The sequence below is a fragment of the Pleurodeles waltl genome, chromosome 5, assembly GCF_031143425.1.
Source record: "Pleurodeles waltl isolate 20211129_DDA chromosome 5, aPleWal1.hap1.20221129, whole genome shotgun sequence".
NCBI lineage: Eukaryota > Metazoa > Chordata > Amphibia > Caudata > Salamandridae > Pleurodeles > Pleurodeles waltl.
This window is the reverse complement of record NC_090444.1, coordinates 698,383,371-698,402,379: the sequence shown is the minus strand read 5'-3', so window position 1 is coordinate 698,402,379 and position 19,009 is coordinate 698,383,371. Positions and strand designations below refer to the sequence as shown.

The 19,009-nt window shown below is 42.6% G+C and overlaps 1 protein-coding gene across 3 annotated transcripts in view; it reads right to left on the bottom strand.

The window, feature by feature from the left end:
* The window catches only part of SCAF8 (SR-related CTD associated factor 8), a 1,507,655-nt gene that overhangs the window by 1,422,802 nt on the left and 65,844 nt on the right, over nucleotides 1-19,009 (bottom strand). For all 3 annotated transcript variants that reach the window (XR_011203719.1, XM_069234634.1, XM_069234635.1), the window contains exons 3-4: nucleotides 9,923-9,967; nucleotides 1,055-1,216 (exon numbers count right to left, since the gene is read on the bottom strand). Coding sequence is in view for 2 of the 3 variants with exons in the window: in XM_069234634.1 (XP_069090735.1) it covers nucleotides 1,055-1,216; nucleotides 9,923-9,967 (207 nt within the window). In the remaining variant the exon portion in view is untranslated. The remainder of the gene's footprint in view (nucleotides 1-1,054; nucleotides 1,217-9,922; nucleotides 9,968-19,009) is intronic.

The window sequence follows — 19,009 nt, the reverse complement described above, 5'->3', positions numbered from 1 at the left end:
TTTCTAATTATGCTGTGGGACTTCCACTTTGGCAGTGGGGAATGAGCCAAGTATGTAATCTATGAAAGGTTCATTACTGAAGATATTCTGGTTCCAGATAAAGACACAGTTTTGAATAAGAAAGTTAAGAGAATTTTACAAACAAGATTATAAACCACCCTGTTTAAATAAAGCTTGGAACAATTTTGCAAAACTACGTGTTTTAGTACAAACTGTAGTACTACATATATTACACTAGTTTATCATGTTATGGGCTTTTTTGTATCACTCTTAGATAGACCATAAGAGAAGAACTGTCTTCTCCATAACTAGCAATATCAGCGTGAAGATAGTAAAAAAAATAAATATATACATATATATATATATATTAATCTGTAAGAAGTTAGGTTTTAGAAGTGTTATACCTAAGCACACTAACTGTCCAACATGCTTAGTCTACAAACTCATTTGACAAAAATAATTTCAAAACTAAACATTCAATATGTCTCTATGCTAAGATATGGTTTCCATACCCTCAGTTTAGCCAAAATATATCAATATAATCCACATATTTTTCTTTTTTTCATTTTAGAGCAGGAAATTGTTCAACAAGAGATTTTAGATGGAAAGTTTATTTGTACGGAAGGGGCAGATTTATGCAATAGGTTTTAGAACTGAGGGATGGGAAGATGTGATTTAAAAAAAAATCTAAATACAAGTTAAAAAATATATAGATACCAAAGCCTTCTATCACTTAAACACCACCATCCGGCAAATCTAGAAATAGTAAGAACTTGCTACTGTCACTTCCTTTGACTGACAACACGCCAAGCATATGTTACCCACAAAAATAGTCTATTGATGTCCTGGCAGTAACGCCAGATTATACTCATTTATTTCTCACAATTAGTACAACTCAATTCAGATCAGAATACAGCATTTAACACAAAAGACCTCTGCTAATTAAGTTGGAACGCTAAGCTCTAACGTGTAATGCTGGCAGATTCAAATATTTAATGACTGAATTCTGTAATGAAACAAACAATTTTTACTAGTATTGAAAAGATTATTCTACCTTGTCATCGGCAGCACAGCGATATAAGTTCTGGAAGGTATTGATGATGTTAATACAGAACCGGGGAGCAAAAAGATCCTTGTCCTGTCCAAACTGATGCCGAGACTGACGAACAATGGAGTCTATAACATAGAGACCCGGCACCTTGTACTCTGGCTTACACTGGATGTGAAGTTTCAGGAGGGGGGGAATAGGGAGAAGAAGAAAAGACAAAAATATGCATCATTATGCATCCAACATGCAAGACCACTCCTGGATTCCTTCCACTGAACATGCAATAAGTAAATTCTCATACGTTTGGCTATACACATTTTATTGGGAGAAGCTTGAAGGCTTTGAATCCCTCCTCAAAATAACTTTGCTTTAACAGACATCAATTCAAATAAACAAACAGCATTTCCCTTTTTGTTCCCACAGAAGCACATATTTACTTAAATCACAAGGGCCCTCACTGTGCCCACCTCATGTTGCTTTTGATGAAATTCAAATTCCCCCTTGTCTAAGTGCAACGTTTTCACAAACTGCAAAGAGATTTGCTCCCCCAAGCAGAAGGTGCTTACACCAATGTGTCCTGAGAAAGTGAGAGATGATCTTTCTATGAATTACATCAAAGGTGTGAGGTTTTCACCATGCAAGGGTTTCAAGACTTAATTCCAATGGAAAAACAACAAGTTACATACTTTCAGTAACACACTTTCTGTGGGATATTTGATTTAACTGCAGATTGCTCACCTTTAGAATACCCACTGGAGTTAGACTAGATCTATGTTTTCAAGGTTTCACAGGTATGCTTCCAATCACTGCTAGGTGGCACCATGTGGCTCTACATTGGTCTTGTTGAGCTGGGGAGCCAAATACAAGTGCCAGTCTACACGTCCATGTCAGTTTCTTGCATGACTTTCTCCAAGCCCAGGGATACAGAGCCCAACAATAAACAGAGGTACCTGTGTGCAGCTCTCTAATTTGGGGTCTTTTTGGATCAAAAAAGAGGAACAGAACAGAACATTAATAGAACAGGGAGACAGGACGGGGGTAAGGAATCTGTGGGTGGATAAAAAAATCCAAAAGACTGTTACAGAAGTTAAGTAACTTATTCTTCTGGGGTAGGGGTATTCAAACACTTTCCCAGGGGCCACAAAATACTGTCTGTGGCATGCAAGAGGGCCACACAATGCCAACAGGGCAAGGATTGGGGGTGATAAAAGGTGGGCATAGGGGGAACACAAAGCACATACATGGTACGGATAACAAACCAAGCCTTCACATGACTTCTGTCTTCCACTGACGCTCTATTTTCATGCACCAAGAATTAAAGACATAGCATTACCTTCTAATGTAAAAGGAAATGCATCTGGTTGCTTAACTGCAAAATGTGAAACCAGAAAACCTGGCATCAGTCTTGGCTTCCCTATCTGACCAAACAGTAAGATCCTAGGCAATCAGTTAGCTTCACATTTGCATTGTATTTCTTCATTACTGCATGATAGCCCCTTGAAATACACAAGTTCAAGATGTGTGCTAAACAAAAGCTTCTCGCATTTCATTTAATAAATTATAATGTTGTTCCAATTATATAACAACCAAGGCTACATACAAGTTGAACCTGAAAAAAAGACTTGCCTCTTGGTCCACCAATGGCATTGTTTTCAGAATGTAGCAGTGTGGATATTTCCAAGATCATGTTTGAAAACTATCACTTCTAATAAATGCCTAAATGTCTCTCAATGCAGTATTAATATGATCTAGTAAGGTAAAACACTCATGCTTGTTAATAAAATACACTTTTTAGGCCTGTTCTAAGTATTGTGTGCTTTTAACCACGCCCATCACTTTCACTTGTTATTGGGCTTGCCTTTCAAAAATCACTTGATGTTATTGGTAAATGCTTTACCTTTGTCCAGGTTTGAGGCTGTTTTGGTCATGCCTTGCAGACTGCCCCTTTTACAAGGATTATTGCAGGATTGAAACCTAGTTTATGCGAAAGCGGCTCTCCCGGCACAGTGGGACAGCCGATACCACAATATTAGTAGGTAGATTATTTGGCAAGTGGTTGTCTGATCACTGTCTCCTGACGGTTTGGCGGGAGGCTGTAAATGTAATGCCTGAGAACAGCAAGACCAAGAGGTGGCCCTTGGGATCCAGGTTGATTCTGAAGACTACTTTAAAGAAAATGCAGGCTCAGTCACTTCTAAAGTGGTGCTCTCGGAGGAGTACAAGACAGTATCTCGGATTAGTGCCCAGAACTTGATCGCCTGGAAAAGAAAGAAAGAGATGGATGCCCCAGAGGGGCCTGAGAGTAGACCAGTGGCAGCGGGTAATTTTTGGAGGCTGCGGTGGGGGCACACACATGCACAGTCACACTCATTCGTATATACATACACACACACACCCACACAATCAAGTATTCAAACATGAACACACTAACATTCATTTAAAAAAAAAAAAAACACACACACACACACACACTTACCTTCAGCTCTGCCTTAGAGGTCTCAGGAGGGTTGGGACTGCTGCCTTCCCTCGCTGGCTAACCTAAGGTAAGCCAATTAGGGGAGGCAGCACTCCCAACTCCTCACAGAGTGGGATGGGGGTCAGCGAGACTGCTGACCCCACCCCACTCTGAGGAAGGGTCACTGACTGAGGTGCTTCAGGGCTTAAAACTGAAGCGCCCAGGTCCAAAGCAATCAGTAACATTCACCCTTGTCATGAGTTGGAGTGCCTCAAGGCACCTTTACTAGGCTGAAGAGGTCACGCCCACAGGCTGTGACTTCTTCAGCCCAGCAAAGTTCAGTTCAGGCAGCTTAGAGCCTGCGCAAATACCACATGTCTAGCTTGTCTGCCTGACCTGAAAATGTGGTGCATCTGTCAGGCTGACCTTTGTTCAGCCAGACGTTCTTCTTGAGAAGCAATAGGTAGGGGAGGGAGGGCGGAATGGGCTGCAGCTGTAGTAGACTGCTAGAATTATAAAGCACTCAGTGACCCCCCTCACCCTTAGGAAGTTGGACCTACTATGGGTTGAATATCAAGAGTTGGCGCGGTAGAGAGCAAAGATCCAACTAGAGGCAACCAATCAGACTGTATCATTGGGGATAAGGCCAGGAAAGCTTTGGCATGGCTGGGAAGGTGTGAAGTCGACGCTAGATGGGTCCAGGAAATAGTAGGACCCAGGGAGTTCAAGTAGATCCTGATGAAGCGATTGCAGGTGCCTTTGCCTGAAACAATGAGGAGCTTTATAGGGTCAGACCGCTACAGAAGGCCTCCCTAACTGATAGGCATCTTAAAGATGTGAACACCACGATCTTAGATACTGAGGCCTGTGAGGACCTGGAAGCTGAAATTACCCCCCAACAGAGGTCCAAGCCGCAACGGCGAAGCTGAACTCCAATAAAGCCCCGAAATCCAACGGGATCCCTGAAGAACTACTCAAGAGCTAAAGCAGGATACTGGGCCCCCATCTATTGAACATGTCCTTGGAGGCGAGACAACAGGGGCTCCTCCTCTCCCCCCACCCCCAACCTGAGAACGGCAGTCATAGTTGCCATTCAAAAGAACGGCAGAGCAAAGGAGCAGTGTGCCTCATAGACAGATCTTGCTCCTGAAATCAGAGGTGAAGGTCTTAGCCACAATACTTGCCAAACAACCCCAACATGTTATTACTCCCCTGTTACACAGAGACCAGTCCGTCTTTATGCCGGGACGACGGACGAGATATAATTTATTGGGTATGCACAATTGGCTGAATGGAACACAGAAACATCCTGACCCACATGTTTTGGTGTCTCTTGATGCCAAAAAGGTGTTCGATGAAGTTCACTGGCCATTAATAAAACATACACTGGTAAAATTTGGGTTAGGGCTCCAATTTAGAGAGTGGGTGCACTTGTATTATTAGGCCCTGGTGGAAACAGCTGGAGTTAATGGTGCTCTCTCCTCCAAGATCCCAATTGGGAGGGGCACTGGATAAAAGGCTTGAGGACAGATTGGAGGGGGGGGGTTTATAAGTAGAAGAAAGGATGTCCCTGTTAACCAATGACATACTACTGTATGTAACAAAGCTACCAACCTCACTGACTAATCCTTCAACTGTTTGAGGAATATGGGAATTATTCTGGCTATCAAATTAAATAGCCAGATAAATCCATCCTCTACACTCCACAAGTAGAGATGATTATGTACTGTGTGCCCGATACCTTCAGTGTACACAGGAGGGTGTTAAATACATAGGTGTATTTATGACACACAAGGAAGACCTTTGCTTTACCCTCAACCTGGGGAGAGTGGTGAGGCAAGCCGGGCTGAAATGCAAAGGTGGAGGGGACTTCCCCTTATATTGATGGGGTATGCAGCCATGTTTAAAATGATTTCACTCCCGAAGATGCTGTATGTTCTGCAAAATACATATTTCTAGATCTCCCCAAAGATCTTTGCCACTATAGCAAGTGACATGTGTCCCTTCCTGTGGGATGGAAAACACCCTAGAGTTGTCCAGAAAACTCTTCAGTGTAGCCAATTTAATAGCAGGCTGTCCCTGCCTGACCCGGAAGCGTATTACTGAGCGGCCCATCTGATCAAAGTCAACAACTGGATATTTGCCTTGTTGGACTACCTCCATGTTTCGACTGGAGAGGTCATAGTGGGAGGGGAAATCCAGTTTACACTATCTTTACAGGGGAGGAGGGAAGCAGTGTCTCCTCCCAGCCATACAGGTGACAAAGCATAGTTTAAGGTTACAACTCTTCTGGGATGTCACTGCTGACCTACAAGAGAGACTTCCTTGTGGGAGGAACAATCGTTACCGGATATGCAGAAACTACATGGTTTTGAGGCCTGGGACAGCTTTGGCATGTTTAAGATTGGGGACTTGTTGGAAGGTGGAAATATCATGTCCTTTGCCTATCTTCAACAATAGTTTGCCCAGAGTGCAACTAACTTTCTGCAGTACACATGAATATGACATGCATGGAGGGAGGAAGGTCTCCCGGGGGAAGGAATTCCAGACTATGCCCAAGTTCGACAGGAGATTATTAATGGAGGAGCGTGGAGATGAGCGATATCAGTGACACATGAAAACCATAAAGAATAACATTCCTGATGCCTTAATTAGATTGCATTGAATCAAAGACTCGAGGGAGCAGAGGGTACTGAATGGGAGGCAGCATGGATGCAGCCGCGAAAAGTGGCAATATCACCGATTGGTCCAATTTAAGATTTTACACAGAGCATACTTTGACAGACTAAAGTTACACACTATGGGGAAAGCATGTCTGCGTTGTTTGAGATGTCAAGGGGAGGATGACTCCTTTATTCATAAGATTTAGGGGTGCCCACTGATCCAGGAATAGTGGACAGGGAATAGGAGCTACTGTAAGGTGGTCTTGGCCTGGCTGTGGCCTATAGAGTGCTTGTCATTGGGGGACTTGTGAGAGTTCAATGTGAGGGATTGGAGGCAAGGCATGGACATATTTATGATGACAGAGAAAGTAACCTATGCCAGCTGGGGTTGCAGCCAAAAATTCTGTAGGATTTGGGGAAATTTGATGCAGTTCCATTCCTTAGAAGTAATAAATGAGGTGGACATGCAGAATCCTGATGTGCAATACTGAGTGTGGGGGAATAGGAGGGTGGGGTCACGAAATTGTTGGGTGAGACCCACAGCCGTGGATAGTCTGTACTTGCTCTGGCCGATGAGTGTCTGAGGGCAAATTTGAAGGGGTGAGGGGAAATGCCATTCTAAGTCCTGTCTTTTGTATTACTGGTGCTGAATACGGCTGATATACTGTATTGCTGGTCTCTTGGATATTTGAGGAGCTGCTGAAAAACAAAAATATTTTCATTTTTAAAAGAAAAAGAGGGAATTCCCAATGATGTCAAGAGGTTTGCTGTTTCTGGAGACTGCCTACGACTGCCTTTGGTGAATCAGCTAGCAACAGCCAGTCATCAATGTAGAGGAAAGATGGTATTCCCCAACATCTGGAGATATGAGGCAACCAACGCCATCACTTTTGTTAACTCCTGAAAGTGATGGTAAGGTAGATGGGGAGCACAGCAAAGTGAAATCACTCCTAACTAGCCTTTAATAGTAGGTCACTTTTTGGGCACTGCAGGACAGGCACATGCATCCTGCAAAGCCAAGGCTAATATCCAGTCTTCGAGAGACAGGGCACACAGAACCTAGACCAGTAGGCATTTTAAATTTGTCGTTTCTCAGGAAGGCATTTAGAAGGTGAAGATCTAGAATAGGATTAAGGCCTCCATCATTCCTCAGTAAGAAGAAACAGGGGGAGTAACATCCTGTCCCTATTTCAGTGTGGAAAACTCTCAATGGCCCCTTTGGATAGGAAAGCTCACAAATCTTAAAATAAGATGGATAGGTGCTCCCCTGAAAGCTGCTGTGATGTGGGGGGGGGGGGGAGGGGGAGGACAGAAGAACACAGTCAGGTTGGGCAATCTAGAGGGCCCATCTCTTGGATGTGAGATTGTTACCTTTGGGGCAAATGTCTGATGGTGACTGAGAACAACACTAGTGCAACCGCTTGCGCCAATAAATCAGTAGTATCCATACTAGCCAGACGCAAATATTCGGTAGCATCCTAGCCATCTTCATTGGTTTGACCCAGGGAGACTCCAAACTCCTCTGGGATAATCAGCCAGATCACTCTGGTCATGTGCCAGAGGACATGAGTATAAAGGCCTAAAAAGGGAGATCTCACCAACAGATCTCAAGCTAAGCTGGCTAACAAGGACATTATGAGAGACTAAATTAGCATTCACATGGTTAGCGGAAGACTGGACTAAACACTCAGGAGTAGGGTACTTTTCAAGAAAATCTGGGGTGCAGAGTGCCAATATGTGAAACCTGGCTACCGATCTTTTCACCAGTGGCAAGAAGAGCAAAGAGCAAGGTTTAGACCAAGTGCCCATAAGGGCTTCCTGAATTTACATAAGGGCTAAACTGAAAAGAACTAAGGGCTCAGATAAGGCTAGTCCAGGATATAAAACCTCTGTAAGGACATTTGCTTTTAATTCAACAGTTGACAATCATAGATCCAGGAGCTCAGCTGCTCATCTGATTACAACAGCAAAGGAAGCACTCTCTTCCTTGGTGGTCAAAGAGGCAAATTGAGCTCTGTATCAGGGGGATGTATCAAGCCTATTAGGTCTTGTGAGTCCGTGTACTAACTGCCATCATAATGTAAGGGTAGACCATCACCTGTGTCATCTCCAGATGTTGGCATACTCTGATTAGAATCAGACCCAAAAAGACGATGGAGCTTCTGAGGGCGCTAGAGTGGAATCGTACTGCAGACAGACTGGGATCAGGGTTGGACGCTGGATCCTGCACCAGAGTCCCCTCTGACAACAGCAAAGTCAGTACAAGCATCAACTAAAGAAAGACCTGCTCAGGTCTTGGAGTCAGAGGGGTCTCCCACTCTGCATAACCAGATGAGATTGAAGGACTCGGGCGGCAATGAGGGAAGATCCATCAGCAGTAACCAGTGGATCCTTGGAGCCCAAGGGAGCCAGAGGGAGTAAGCAGCCTCCTTAGAAGCTTTGACCTGTTGTAGTGCCACTGACTGCATGGCCAACTCCGGGAACATCGTGACAATTTGCAAAATCAGCTCCAGAATCAGGAGCGAGATCGAGTGGCACTTGCAGCTTCTCTATACACAGAGTGGCGGGATGGGGTTGTGTCCCACTTTAAAATATGATTCCGTTCTTCTGACTTACACTTACTGATAACTTCAACAGCCAATCAGACCTGTTGCAGAAGCGGACTCAAGAGAGGGAATGGATCTAAACATTTAATTTGGATTGGTGGCTTTTTTTTTTTTTTTTTTCAGTGGTGTGCAGCCTCACTTCCTACTCCCAGAACAAACTTCAGCCGCACGAGGGCACATACTTAGCACGACTTGAAATTGTGCCCCTACCCCACACACCTCATGTGGCTTGATTACCAACATTTGTTTCCAACATTCATGACATTGTTTGAATGTTGCAGTCTTTTTTGGGGGGGGGGGGGGGGGGTTAGGAGAGTTGGTAGCTTAGCGTACACTTGCGCACTGTAATTTAATTTGGGTAAAATTGTTAACGAAGAAAAAAGGAAACTGCGCACCGGACCCACGTTCTAAGGTGCAGAAAGAAAGGCACAGACACTGACCCGCAGAGGGACATTTATCCCGCTCCGTTACTTCTTGGGCAGATCATGTCCAACACAGACTTTCACCTCTCCGACTAGCAGCACAGGGCCACTGGTGTTGAAACTTCTCCATCTAGTTTGGTGTCTGGTAAATATTCTAAAGGTGAGGAATCTAAAGTCAGAAGTATCCATCAGAAAGCGTGTATTTTTGTAAACTGGGTGAAATTAGGCCATTTATGTGTATTTTAAACAAGTGAAGGCAGAGGTACAAAAACTCCAGGGCACCTACAAACTTCCCACCCGCTAAACCTAATCTTTTTTTACCACAATCAAATGCCCACAAAATTAGTCTGTCACAAATGTAGTTTTAAGAGAGCGCCCAACTTTTTTTTTTTAGTAATTCAAAGTTAAAAACGTAAACCTATTAGATCAAAGGCAGACAAGCAAACAGTTCAAGTTGCTTCCCTGGTGGGTGCATGTACAACAACAAATAACGACACAAAATATGCCCTGGCAAATCCTCATAAGGACATAAATTAACACACATGCAAAAGAACAGCAGTGTGTTGACAACAATTTAACTGGTGTTACTGTTTTCACATTGTATGCCAAAATTACACTATTAGGTATTGAAACACTCGAGTCTTTATGCATGATACACACATTGCTGCATGTGCTACTAGTCAGCCAGAAATTACCATTTTAAAGGTGTTTTGCAGAAAATAACTTACCTTTTGAATAAATTTTTCAACACTCTGCACCACATGTTTATAGAACTGAAACAAACAGAAAAGGGAAACAATGAGCATCTTATCACAGCAGTTGTTTTGGAAATGTAATTAAATTTAACTCGTCTTTGAGGCAACATGACGAGTAAAAAAATGGAAGCTTGGTGACCTGGGCAGCGCTTGTATGAATGAAGGTCCCTTATTTCAGTGTGAGACTCACAAACTAAGGGCAGTTAGTAGGCCTCTGTAAAGGTAGTCAATAATTAGTTTTCATTTTTTTCAGTCTTTCTTCCAACAGGTTTGCTTTAATTTTCTTGGAATCCAACCCTTTTCAATTCACAAAAGGATTACCAGTGGAGAGGATCCTGAAGAACGACAACATAATGCACCAATAGCATCGACACATAGAAATAGCACATCTGTTATAGAATATAATCACGCCTTACGTTAAATACTGAAAACCCAAAGGTTAAAGATGGGTTTGTAAGTTTCTCACTGGTAATTTCACCTTAAGCCTCCTCTTAACTCATAACAGCTAGGATTTTCAAGTAGCTCCTCCAGTCTCCCACAATATTTACAAATATAATATTTATATTGAACAAATGATAATAAAATATTGAATTATTCTCCATTTTCTAATAACTTGTAACAGAGTAATCCCTCTAAGGCAACCACCCTTCCAGCAGACACTGCCATTAACTAACACTGCTCCTTTATTCCATTTGATGTCCACGAGAAACTATACACTCCTCCAGTATTGGTGAGGTCATACGGGTTCATTACAAGTCACAGTCAACCACTCCCTTCTCCATTATGGGACCTCCTGTAGCTCAATAGAATGTGGTATCAAGCTGTCCTCCATAGGTTTAGAGTTTAGCAGAAGTTAGAGAGAAAGGGCTGCAAGAACCAATTAAACAGATCGATAGCTTGCTTGCTCTGCTTAAAAACGCTCCTCAATAAGACACTGCGATTTTTCCAGGTGGTACCTCTGACATATGATGTTTGGCAATTACAGTGAGTTTGCTGTAACCCTCTACTAAAGCACTGACAAGTTTCTTCAAAACATTTGTCATGTTTTTATGTACCAAAATGTATTGTGGTTTGTACAAGGGCAAATGACCTTATGTATTAAGCAATGTGTGTATCTGCCTCATAACACCAGCACCTTTCTGAAGTGTACAGGTATATTGTTTTCAATCTGCTGGGTGTCAGATACAATTTCATTAACAGTTCATACACAGTTTCTTGTGCTGAAGGCTCCTAAAGCGCTTGTTGATGATGTGCCAATTCGAGGACCAATCTTTGACACTTAAGACTTTGTCCTATTAAACAGCATGCGGATTAAAACTGGTCAATCTGTTTTTATTTTATTTTTTTAAGTTCCCTCTAACAATATCAGGTAAAAGTAAGTGATCAGGCCTTAAGTAGTATAAATACACAGCGTTTTTTCAAAGGATCTTAGGTGGCTGGTTGTGGTTTCTTTAATAATCGGGTTAATGAAGCAGTGTCCGATCTAGTTGTAATTCACCCTTTCGGTCTCTTTAATGTTACTTATCCCTTTAAGTCTTTGGATAACTTAACTTTGCCCCTTCTTAACATAACTCATAACAAGAGAAACCCCCTTTTTTCCAAATCCCAAACCTCCTTTCATCCATACTTGGTGAAAGATCTTTGTTTAAGTGGGCAGACATAAATGGGGCTAGCTGGGTGGATAACTTGTGACTGAGATGCTAACCCATGTTGCCAAGATAGTAAAAGCTACCACCAAACATATATTGATTCAAGTCGTGACAGTTTACTTATCCAAGGTACGTCCCAAAGATGTCTTCCCATTACTGCCCTGTCTATAATTAATCATCTCTTTTCTGAGTCCCTTGCTAAACATTGTACCAGGATTGAGATGTACAGCATTGATATATTAAAAGGAATGCCAAATGTCCTTTTGCCAATGAGGCCGTTTTTGGCATAAGTTAAATTCAGTGAGTAGGATAGTCATGGGTTGATCCTGAAAGAGACATAATAAATGGGGCATGATGTTTATTTTTTAATACAGAAATCCTCCCTAACTAGGAGATACATTAGCTCTTCCATTTGTTTAAATTCCCTATTATCTGAGGCTAATTAGCACAAGCTCGTATATCTAATGTGATGGAAATAAGGATTCACCAGATACATAAGTGTTTGACTCAACTGCATAGGAGACAGCTCTTTTTGGTTTGCTTCTCTATCTCTCGAGATGGAGATATTTAAAATATTAGGTTTGTCTGTGTGTATCTTAAAACTGTCTACTTTTTCGAATTCTTGCAAGCGCTCTCAGCGCTAATAAGGAGACTTCAGGCGCAATTAAGCTAAGATTGTGGTCCTACCCGCAAAACCTGATCTCTCGAATGGTGGGATCATGCATACACCACCGGACAAAATATATTGACAACAGTGCACAACCCTGTCTGGTTTCCCTTTCAAGTGAAAACCTTCCCGGGAGCCACTCACTGACTATTCTGGCTTCTGGGTGGATATAGTTAGCCAATATCTAGCTCCTGGTACTTGCGGCTCACCCTCTAGCAGTCCTAGCTCAACTGATCAAATGTATTTCTGTGTCCAATGACACCAGGAGAGCGGTTACTCCCTTCCCTTCTGCATTTCTCCACTACATGGGCTACTGCTCCCCACCCCCAATTGCTGTCTGCACCTTGATGTTTCCTGATAAATCGCACCTGATCCAGTTCAAGGAAATCAGGCATTACTCTGCACAGATGTTAGGCCAGTATTTTAGTAAAGGTCTGTAGACTTTAGGACTGAAGAGTTATTATGCTGTATGATTTGCGTTTGTCAACAGGTTTCCCTGGTTTTGGTATATCAACCTCCATCTCTGCTTCTCGCATAGCCAGTGTGAAACTATTCGTCTCACAATTTATACATTTTTGTCATCGATGGAATCTGTAAAGGATGAACATTTTCTAGGAAAGTCCCTGTAAGGCCATCTGTGACCGGTGTCCTGTTCCTATTTGGCTGGAGAGACTTGACTGCCTGAAGGACCTCTGGTGGGGAAATAGCTGCATCTAGCTCCAACTTCGACTTTGGGGTGATAGTGGTCGCTGGATTTTACTCAGAAAGGTTTGCATCACCATCTTCCCTTCTTGATATATACAATTGTTTATAGGGCTTAAAATACATTTAGCTTCTATTGTTTGAACTCTTTCATGCATCATTTAACTTTCCCCCCCCCCCCTTCATTTGTAGTCGCAGTTTGTTATCTAGCATTTTTCAGCTTTCTTCCCTTTCTCAATTTTAGGTCTCATCTAGGCAGTGCATGCGCAGACTCTTCAAAATATACAGTTTTCTACTTAGTGGGATTATAGCTGATCCATAGCTTTTAATTTGTTGCTTTGTGTGTTCTTTCAAAAAGGCTTGCTTCGATGGGGCTTATGCTGGTTATATGTCTGTCCTTTTTGTGTGCCAACCCCTCCCATGGAACATGGCCCTATTACTTGTAGGCTTGCCCTTTTATGCATGTAGGTTTGTCTAAGCGCACTATTATATCATTTTTTTCTGCCAGTGTTGGCTTTTCTGCCAGTACACGTTCACCCCGCAGGAGTTCTGCAACAACTGCTGTAGTGCAAATAAACTTATGGATAGGCATTTGTCTTTCTGTTCCGGTTACATATTTGGTTCCCAAACAGCTTTTGTTGGGTTGCACCACTGTTTTATTTTATTTTTTCTGATTGGCATTTCTCTTTATAGTTCTTTTTTGTAGGCAAGGGAAGAGCCGACGCCAATAGGCGGACACAGTTCCCCAGTTTCAAAGTCGGTAGCTCTGGATGTTATGCCACATCCACTCTCCAAATCAGTCGCCATTTTGGGGGGGGATTTCGCCACTGCAATTTTTTTTGTCATCATATTGTGAGCCTGTGCTTGCTAAGTGTTTGGAAGAAAAAAAAAAAAAAAAAAAAAGGTTTGCTTCCTATCGATCACCATCTCTGAAGCTGCTTCACATCCCCTCACTCACCCCACCCACCAATTCATCTCCCACGCTGTCCCTCTCCATCCTAATGCCTTTTTTTTTTTCCACCGCCCCACACGCTTGTGCCCTTTTCTAGTTATTTCTGATGGCGCTTATACCGTTTTTCAGCCACACCCTAATGATATACTTTCGAGTTTAATATAGTGTATGTATCTATAATTCTCAGTTGTACTGCACACTGTGTGGTGTTCTTGCAGCTATTCTTTGACGCTGATGTGTGTATTATTTATTTTCAAGTATGATTCCTCTGAATCAGTTTTCTAATTAGGAAGATCTTTCCTACACTGCCAGCAGCACGCCTTTCATTGTGCCTGGGTTATTTCTGCTTCAACGCAAATTCATGCATTATAACATAGCCTTTTACATGCAGGCGAAAGATTAATATGAAAGCTAATGCAACTAATTACCGTCTCTCCCCCAAAATAAAATTGCATTAAATGTGTCACAACGCAGTAAGTACTCGAAGGGCTAAATTCACACACTACTGTTATCAGCAGGGACTGATGCAGTAAAATGTAATTTGAATAGCAGGTCCGTGATGTGTGTCCGAGTAGAGTCTGGGTGTAGGTATTGGTGTGTATTTCAGGGTGAAAGGGACAAGCTTCCATTGTATGCTATGAACATTTGAATAGCGCTTACTACTCTTGACGAGGCGCTGAAGCACTTTGCGGATGAGCTGCATGTTACTCTGCATTGTCTTTTTTTTCCTCATTTCCCCTCACTAACAGGGGAACTTCTTTTGTTGTTGCAAAGGGTAATACTAATTTGTGATTTTTCTTTACCTTCGAACACAGAATGTTTCTCCCTGCCAGTTTCAGAATTATTCTTTTTTCATGGAGTTTTGCAAGACCTCTTAGAAAACTTGCTTTTATGTTTTATTTCTATACAATGAAGAGATAAAAAGAGGGTACTTAAGCTAGTGACATAGAAGTTTAGAACGGATGTAAACTTTGAGCTGCTTGGATAGCTCTTTGGGTTAAGGGCCACTGCGCCTATAGAAGATTGCTTGAAAAAGATTTGAATCTTTCAGGGCAAGTTCAGTTGTTCAACCTTCCAGGGTCAATAAAATGAGTTTTGGGTTACACATTGTTAGACCTGGCATCCTTAAGAGTGGTCTTACCCAGGACTTTTTGCCTCTACCTCCTGTTTTGTTGCTGTATCTTAGTGTGGGCCTTATGACTCTAAGCACTTTACCACTGCCAACAGTGCTTAAGTGCATGTGCTTCTACCCTAAACATGGTAAAACTGGTGTATCTTCAATTGCCATATTTCGTTTACCTATAAGTCCCTTGTTAAGTGATATACCATATACCCAGGGCCTGTAAATTAAATGCTACTAGTGGGCTGCAGCACTGATTGTGCCACCCACTCAAGTAGCCCTGAAAAAAACACCTCAAGCCTGCCACTGCACGCACAGCCTCACTGACAGTAGAACTTGACATTCAAAACCATTTGCCAAGCCTTAAAATCCTCTTTTCTCACATAAGTCACCCTTAAGATAGGCCCTAGGTTGCCCAAAGTGCAGGGTGTCGTGTACGCAAAAGGCACGTCATGTACTTTTACATTTTTCATGTCAATGATAATGAAAAACTGCCAAAGTAGTTTTTCATTACTGAGAGGCCTGCCCCTCTTATAGGCCAGCATTGGGAATTTCTTAAAATACATTTAAGCTTTGATTCCTGATCTGAGAGAATTAGCTGTGTCATGTTTAGTATCACTGGAATGGTAATGATAAATCCTCTTTACTGGTTAAGTCAAATTTTACCTTACTATTTTAGAAATGCCACTTTGAGAATGGGCATTTCTCTGCTCTCTCTGCCCTGTGTGTCCACAGCATATCTTCAATACACGTCTGGCGTGGTCTAGGTGACAGCTACACTTGTGCATTCCTTTCAGACACCCAGAACAATTGTGCATTCCTTTCAGACACCCAGAACAAAGGATAGTCAGCTGCATCTGCATTCTGATGGATCTTACTGGGGAAGAGGTTGGGACTGGCTCCCATTTACACCTCAAAGGGTAGAGACCAGAGCCCTCACCAAGGGGGATTTAACACCCCCCCACCCCCGCCCCATACCCCTCACCCCCCACTGATAGTCTGGAGCCAGGGCTGAGCTTAAAGTAGGTCCTGTGCACTTCACAGAAACCTTTTAAAGTCAACCCACACATCTAAGGTACTTCTCAGTAGAAGTACTTGAGGTTTCTGACCCACTAAAGACAGTAAATTTTTGGAGTTAAGGAAACACTTCTACAGTAAAGACTGCTGTGTGCCAGGATTGCCATACTGCTAGGATTTACTGTTCCCAAGAACTGCTGCCCTACCGCCTACTAATCTCTGCCCTGCAACCTAAGCTCTAGCAACTAGCCCCAGAGTGTCTCCAAGGGTTAGCAGACTTGCCTCCGGTTCTACTGCGGGTCTCCGCGACATCAAAGACACACTTCCATCAAGCATCGTAAAGTGCGCAAAGTGTCTGGTGTTGTGAGCCAAAGTTCCCTCCGACTACCACGGTACTGACTGTCTTCCCCTGCAAGTCTGGTGGCAGATTACCCTGAGACCAGCACCAATCAGCACAATACCGAGAGCGCTGGCTGTTGGGCACCCAAGAGTGATCCCCAGGCCTCACGGTAACGCTGCAGTGCGGTACACTCGGACTCCATCTCGTGCCAGAGCCAAGGCTCCCTGGACTTGCACTGCAGCACTCCGCTCCGTGCATTTCACTGACATCTCAACAGGGGATTGGGGGGGGTTGTCTTGAGGCACTTCAGAGGGAATCCACAGTTATTTGTGACCGCAGCTCCCACACTCTGCACTATGATACTGGCATCACTATACTCACTCTTACTGTAACTCCCCGTGGCACAAGTGAAAGTTACTTTGCCGCACCAGAGTAGCGCAACCGGAATGATTACTGTGCTATTTCTAAAAGAGACGTGCTCATCTTATCGTGCTCTTCGCATCGGGTTGAACCCCTCGCTTTGCAAAGCGCATCATTAATAACTGTAACTAGCGAATACCTGATAATGAACTGATTGGATTTTTTTTTTATTGTGTTGGTCTTGTTTCCTACAGATCAGATAAACTTTATTCTTCTATACTCGTATGGAGTCTTTTTGTGGTGTACTTCCCATGATTACTGTGTGTGGGTTGCACAAATACTTAACACGTTGCCTTCTGAGTTAAGCCTTCCTGCTCTATGCCAAGCTATCAGAAGGTGAGCACAGTTTAATTTAAGTTGTGTAATTGACTTACCTAACTAGGATGGTGGTCCCTATTTGGACAGGGTGCATACCTCTGCCAACTAGAGACCTAATTTTTAACACACATCATCCCTTATTAAAGTTAACCAGATAAGCTTCTTTGTAGGCATTAGTAACAGTTGTTTTGAGGAACACTGCACAGAGGCTCAAAGACAACACTTAAACAGGTAACTAACCACTGGATCCGAAGCTAATGCTACTGCTCACATAACCACATTGTGTAATCAGCGGCAAACAACTTGGAGTTGGTTTGATGTGTCAGCCAGAAAGTAGAGGTGCTTAAAAGCCTATTTACGGCTTATAAGTTGATTTGAAATCTGTGCAAATAATAGTCCCAACACTGCTGGTTAGTATGAAGCTTCCATTTGTTGTTAACACAGCAGCAGGAAGTTGGTAACTTATCCCTAAGGTAAGACCTACTGGCTATGCCGATGCTTGCTGTATTAATCTTCAAAGTGTAAACTCTGCTTTACCGGACCCAAGTACCTTTACCTGGCCTTGTACACAAGTTTAGTCCCTATCTTTCTGTATCATGGGTTTATGTTTTAAGTCTACTCTCTGCAGACTACTCCAGTTTTCACTTTGAGACATGCGTCCAGACCTATACCAGACAATAAAAATGTATACCAGGCATTTAAAAGCCCACCCCTAAAAGTGGCTTTTAAATGCACCCCTGTAGTTATTCCGCGTTGTGTCTTTTAGTTAATTTTCGTTGCAATCATTTCTTAACCCTTTCGCGGCCAGGCCTTTTCCCCTCCTGTGCCAAGCCTTTTTTTTGGCTATTTGGGGCTTAGTCCCTCATAACCTTCTCCACATAAGCTACCCATGCCAAATTTGCATCCCAGACTTTGTGATTTCCCCTGAAGTAAACCAAGAAATTAGCCAAAATACAGCGAAATGTTCCTTTTTTTTCTCAAAAAAATGGGAAAAAGGAATGCAGAAGAAGGCTTGTGTTTTTTCCCTGAAAATGGCATCAACAAAGCGTTTGCGGTGCTAAAATCACCACCTTCCCAGCTTTCAGAACAGGCAGACTTAAATCACAAAACCCCATTTTTCAACAGAATTTTGGCATTTTACTGGGACATACCCCATTTTTACGATTTTGTGTGCTTTCAGCCTCCTTCCAGTTAGTGACAGAAATGGGTGTGAAACCAATGCTGGATCCCAGAAACCTAAACATTTCTGAGAAGTAGACAAAATTCTGAATTCAGCAAGGGGTAATTTGTGTAGACCCTACAAGGGTTTCCTACAGAAAACAGCAGCTCAAATAAAACATTATAGAAATTGAGGTGAAAAAACCAGCAATTTTTCTCCACGTTTTACTCTAACTTTTTCCTGCAATGTCAGATTTTCAAAGGCAATATACAGTTACGTCTGCTGGACTCCTCTGTTTGGGGGATATATAGGGCTTGTAGGTTCATCAAGAACCCTAGGTACCCAGAGCCAATAAATGACCTGCACCCTGCAGTGGGTTTTCATTCTATACCGGGTATACAACAATTAATTTGCTGAAATATAAAGAGTGAAAATAGCTATCAAGAAAACCTTTGTATTTCCAAAAAGGGCACAAGATAAGGTGTTGAGAAGCAGTGGTTATTTGCACATCTCTGAATTCCGGGGTGCCCATACTAGCATGTGAATTACAGGGCATTTCTCAAATAGACGTCTCTTTTACACACCGTCTTACATTTGGAAGGAAAAAATGTAGAGAAAGACAAGGGGCAATAATACTTGTTTTGCTATTCTGTGTTCCCCCAAGTCTCCTGATAAAAATGGTACCTCACTTGCGTGGGTAAGCCTAATGCTCGTGA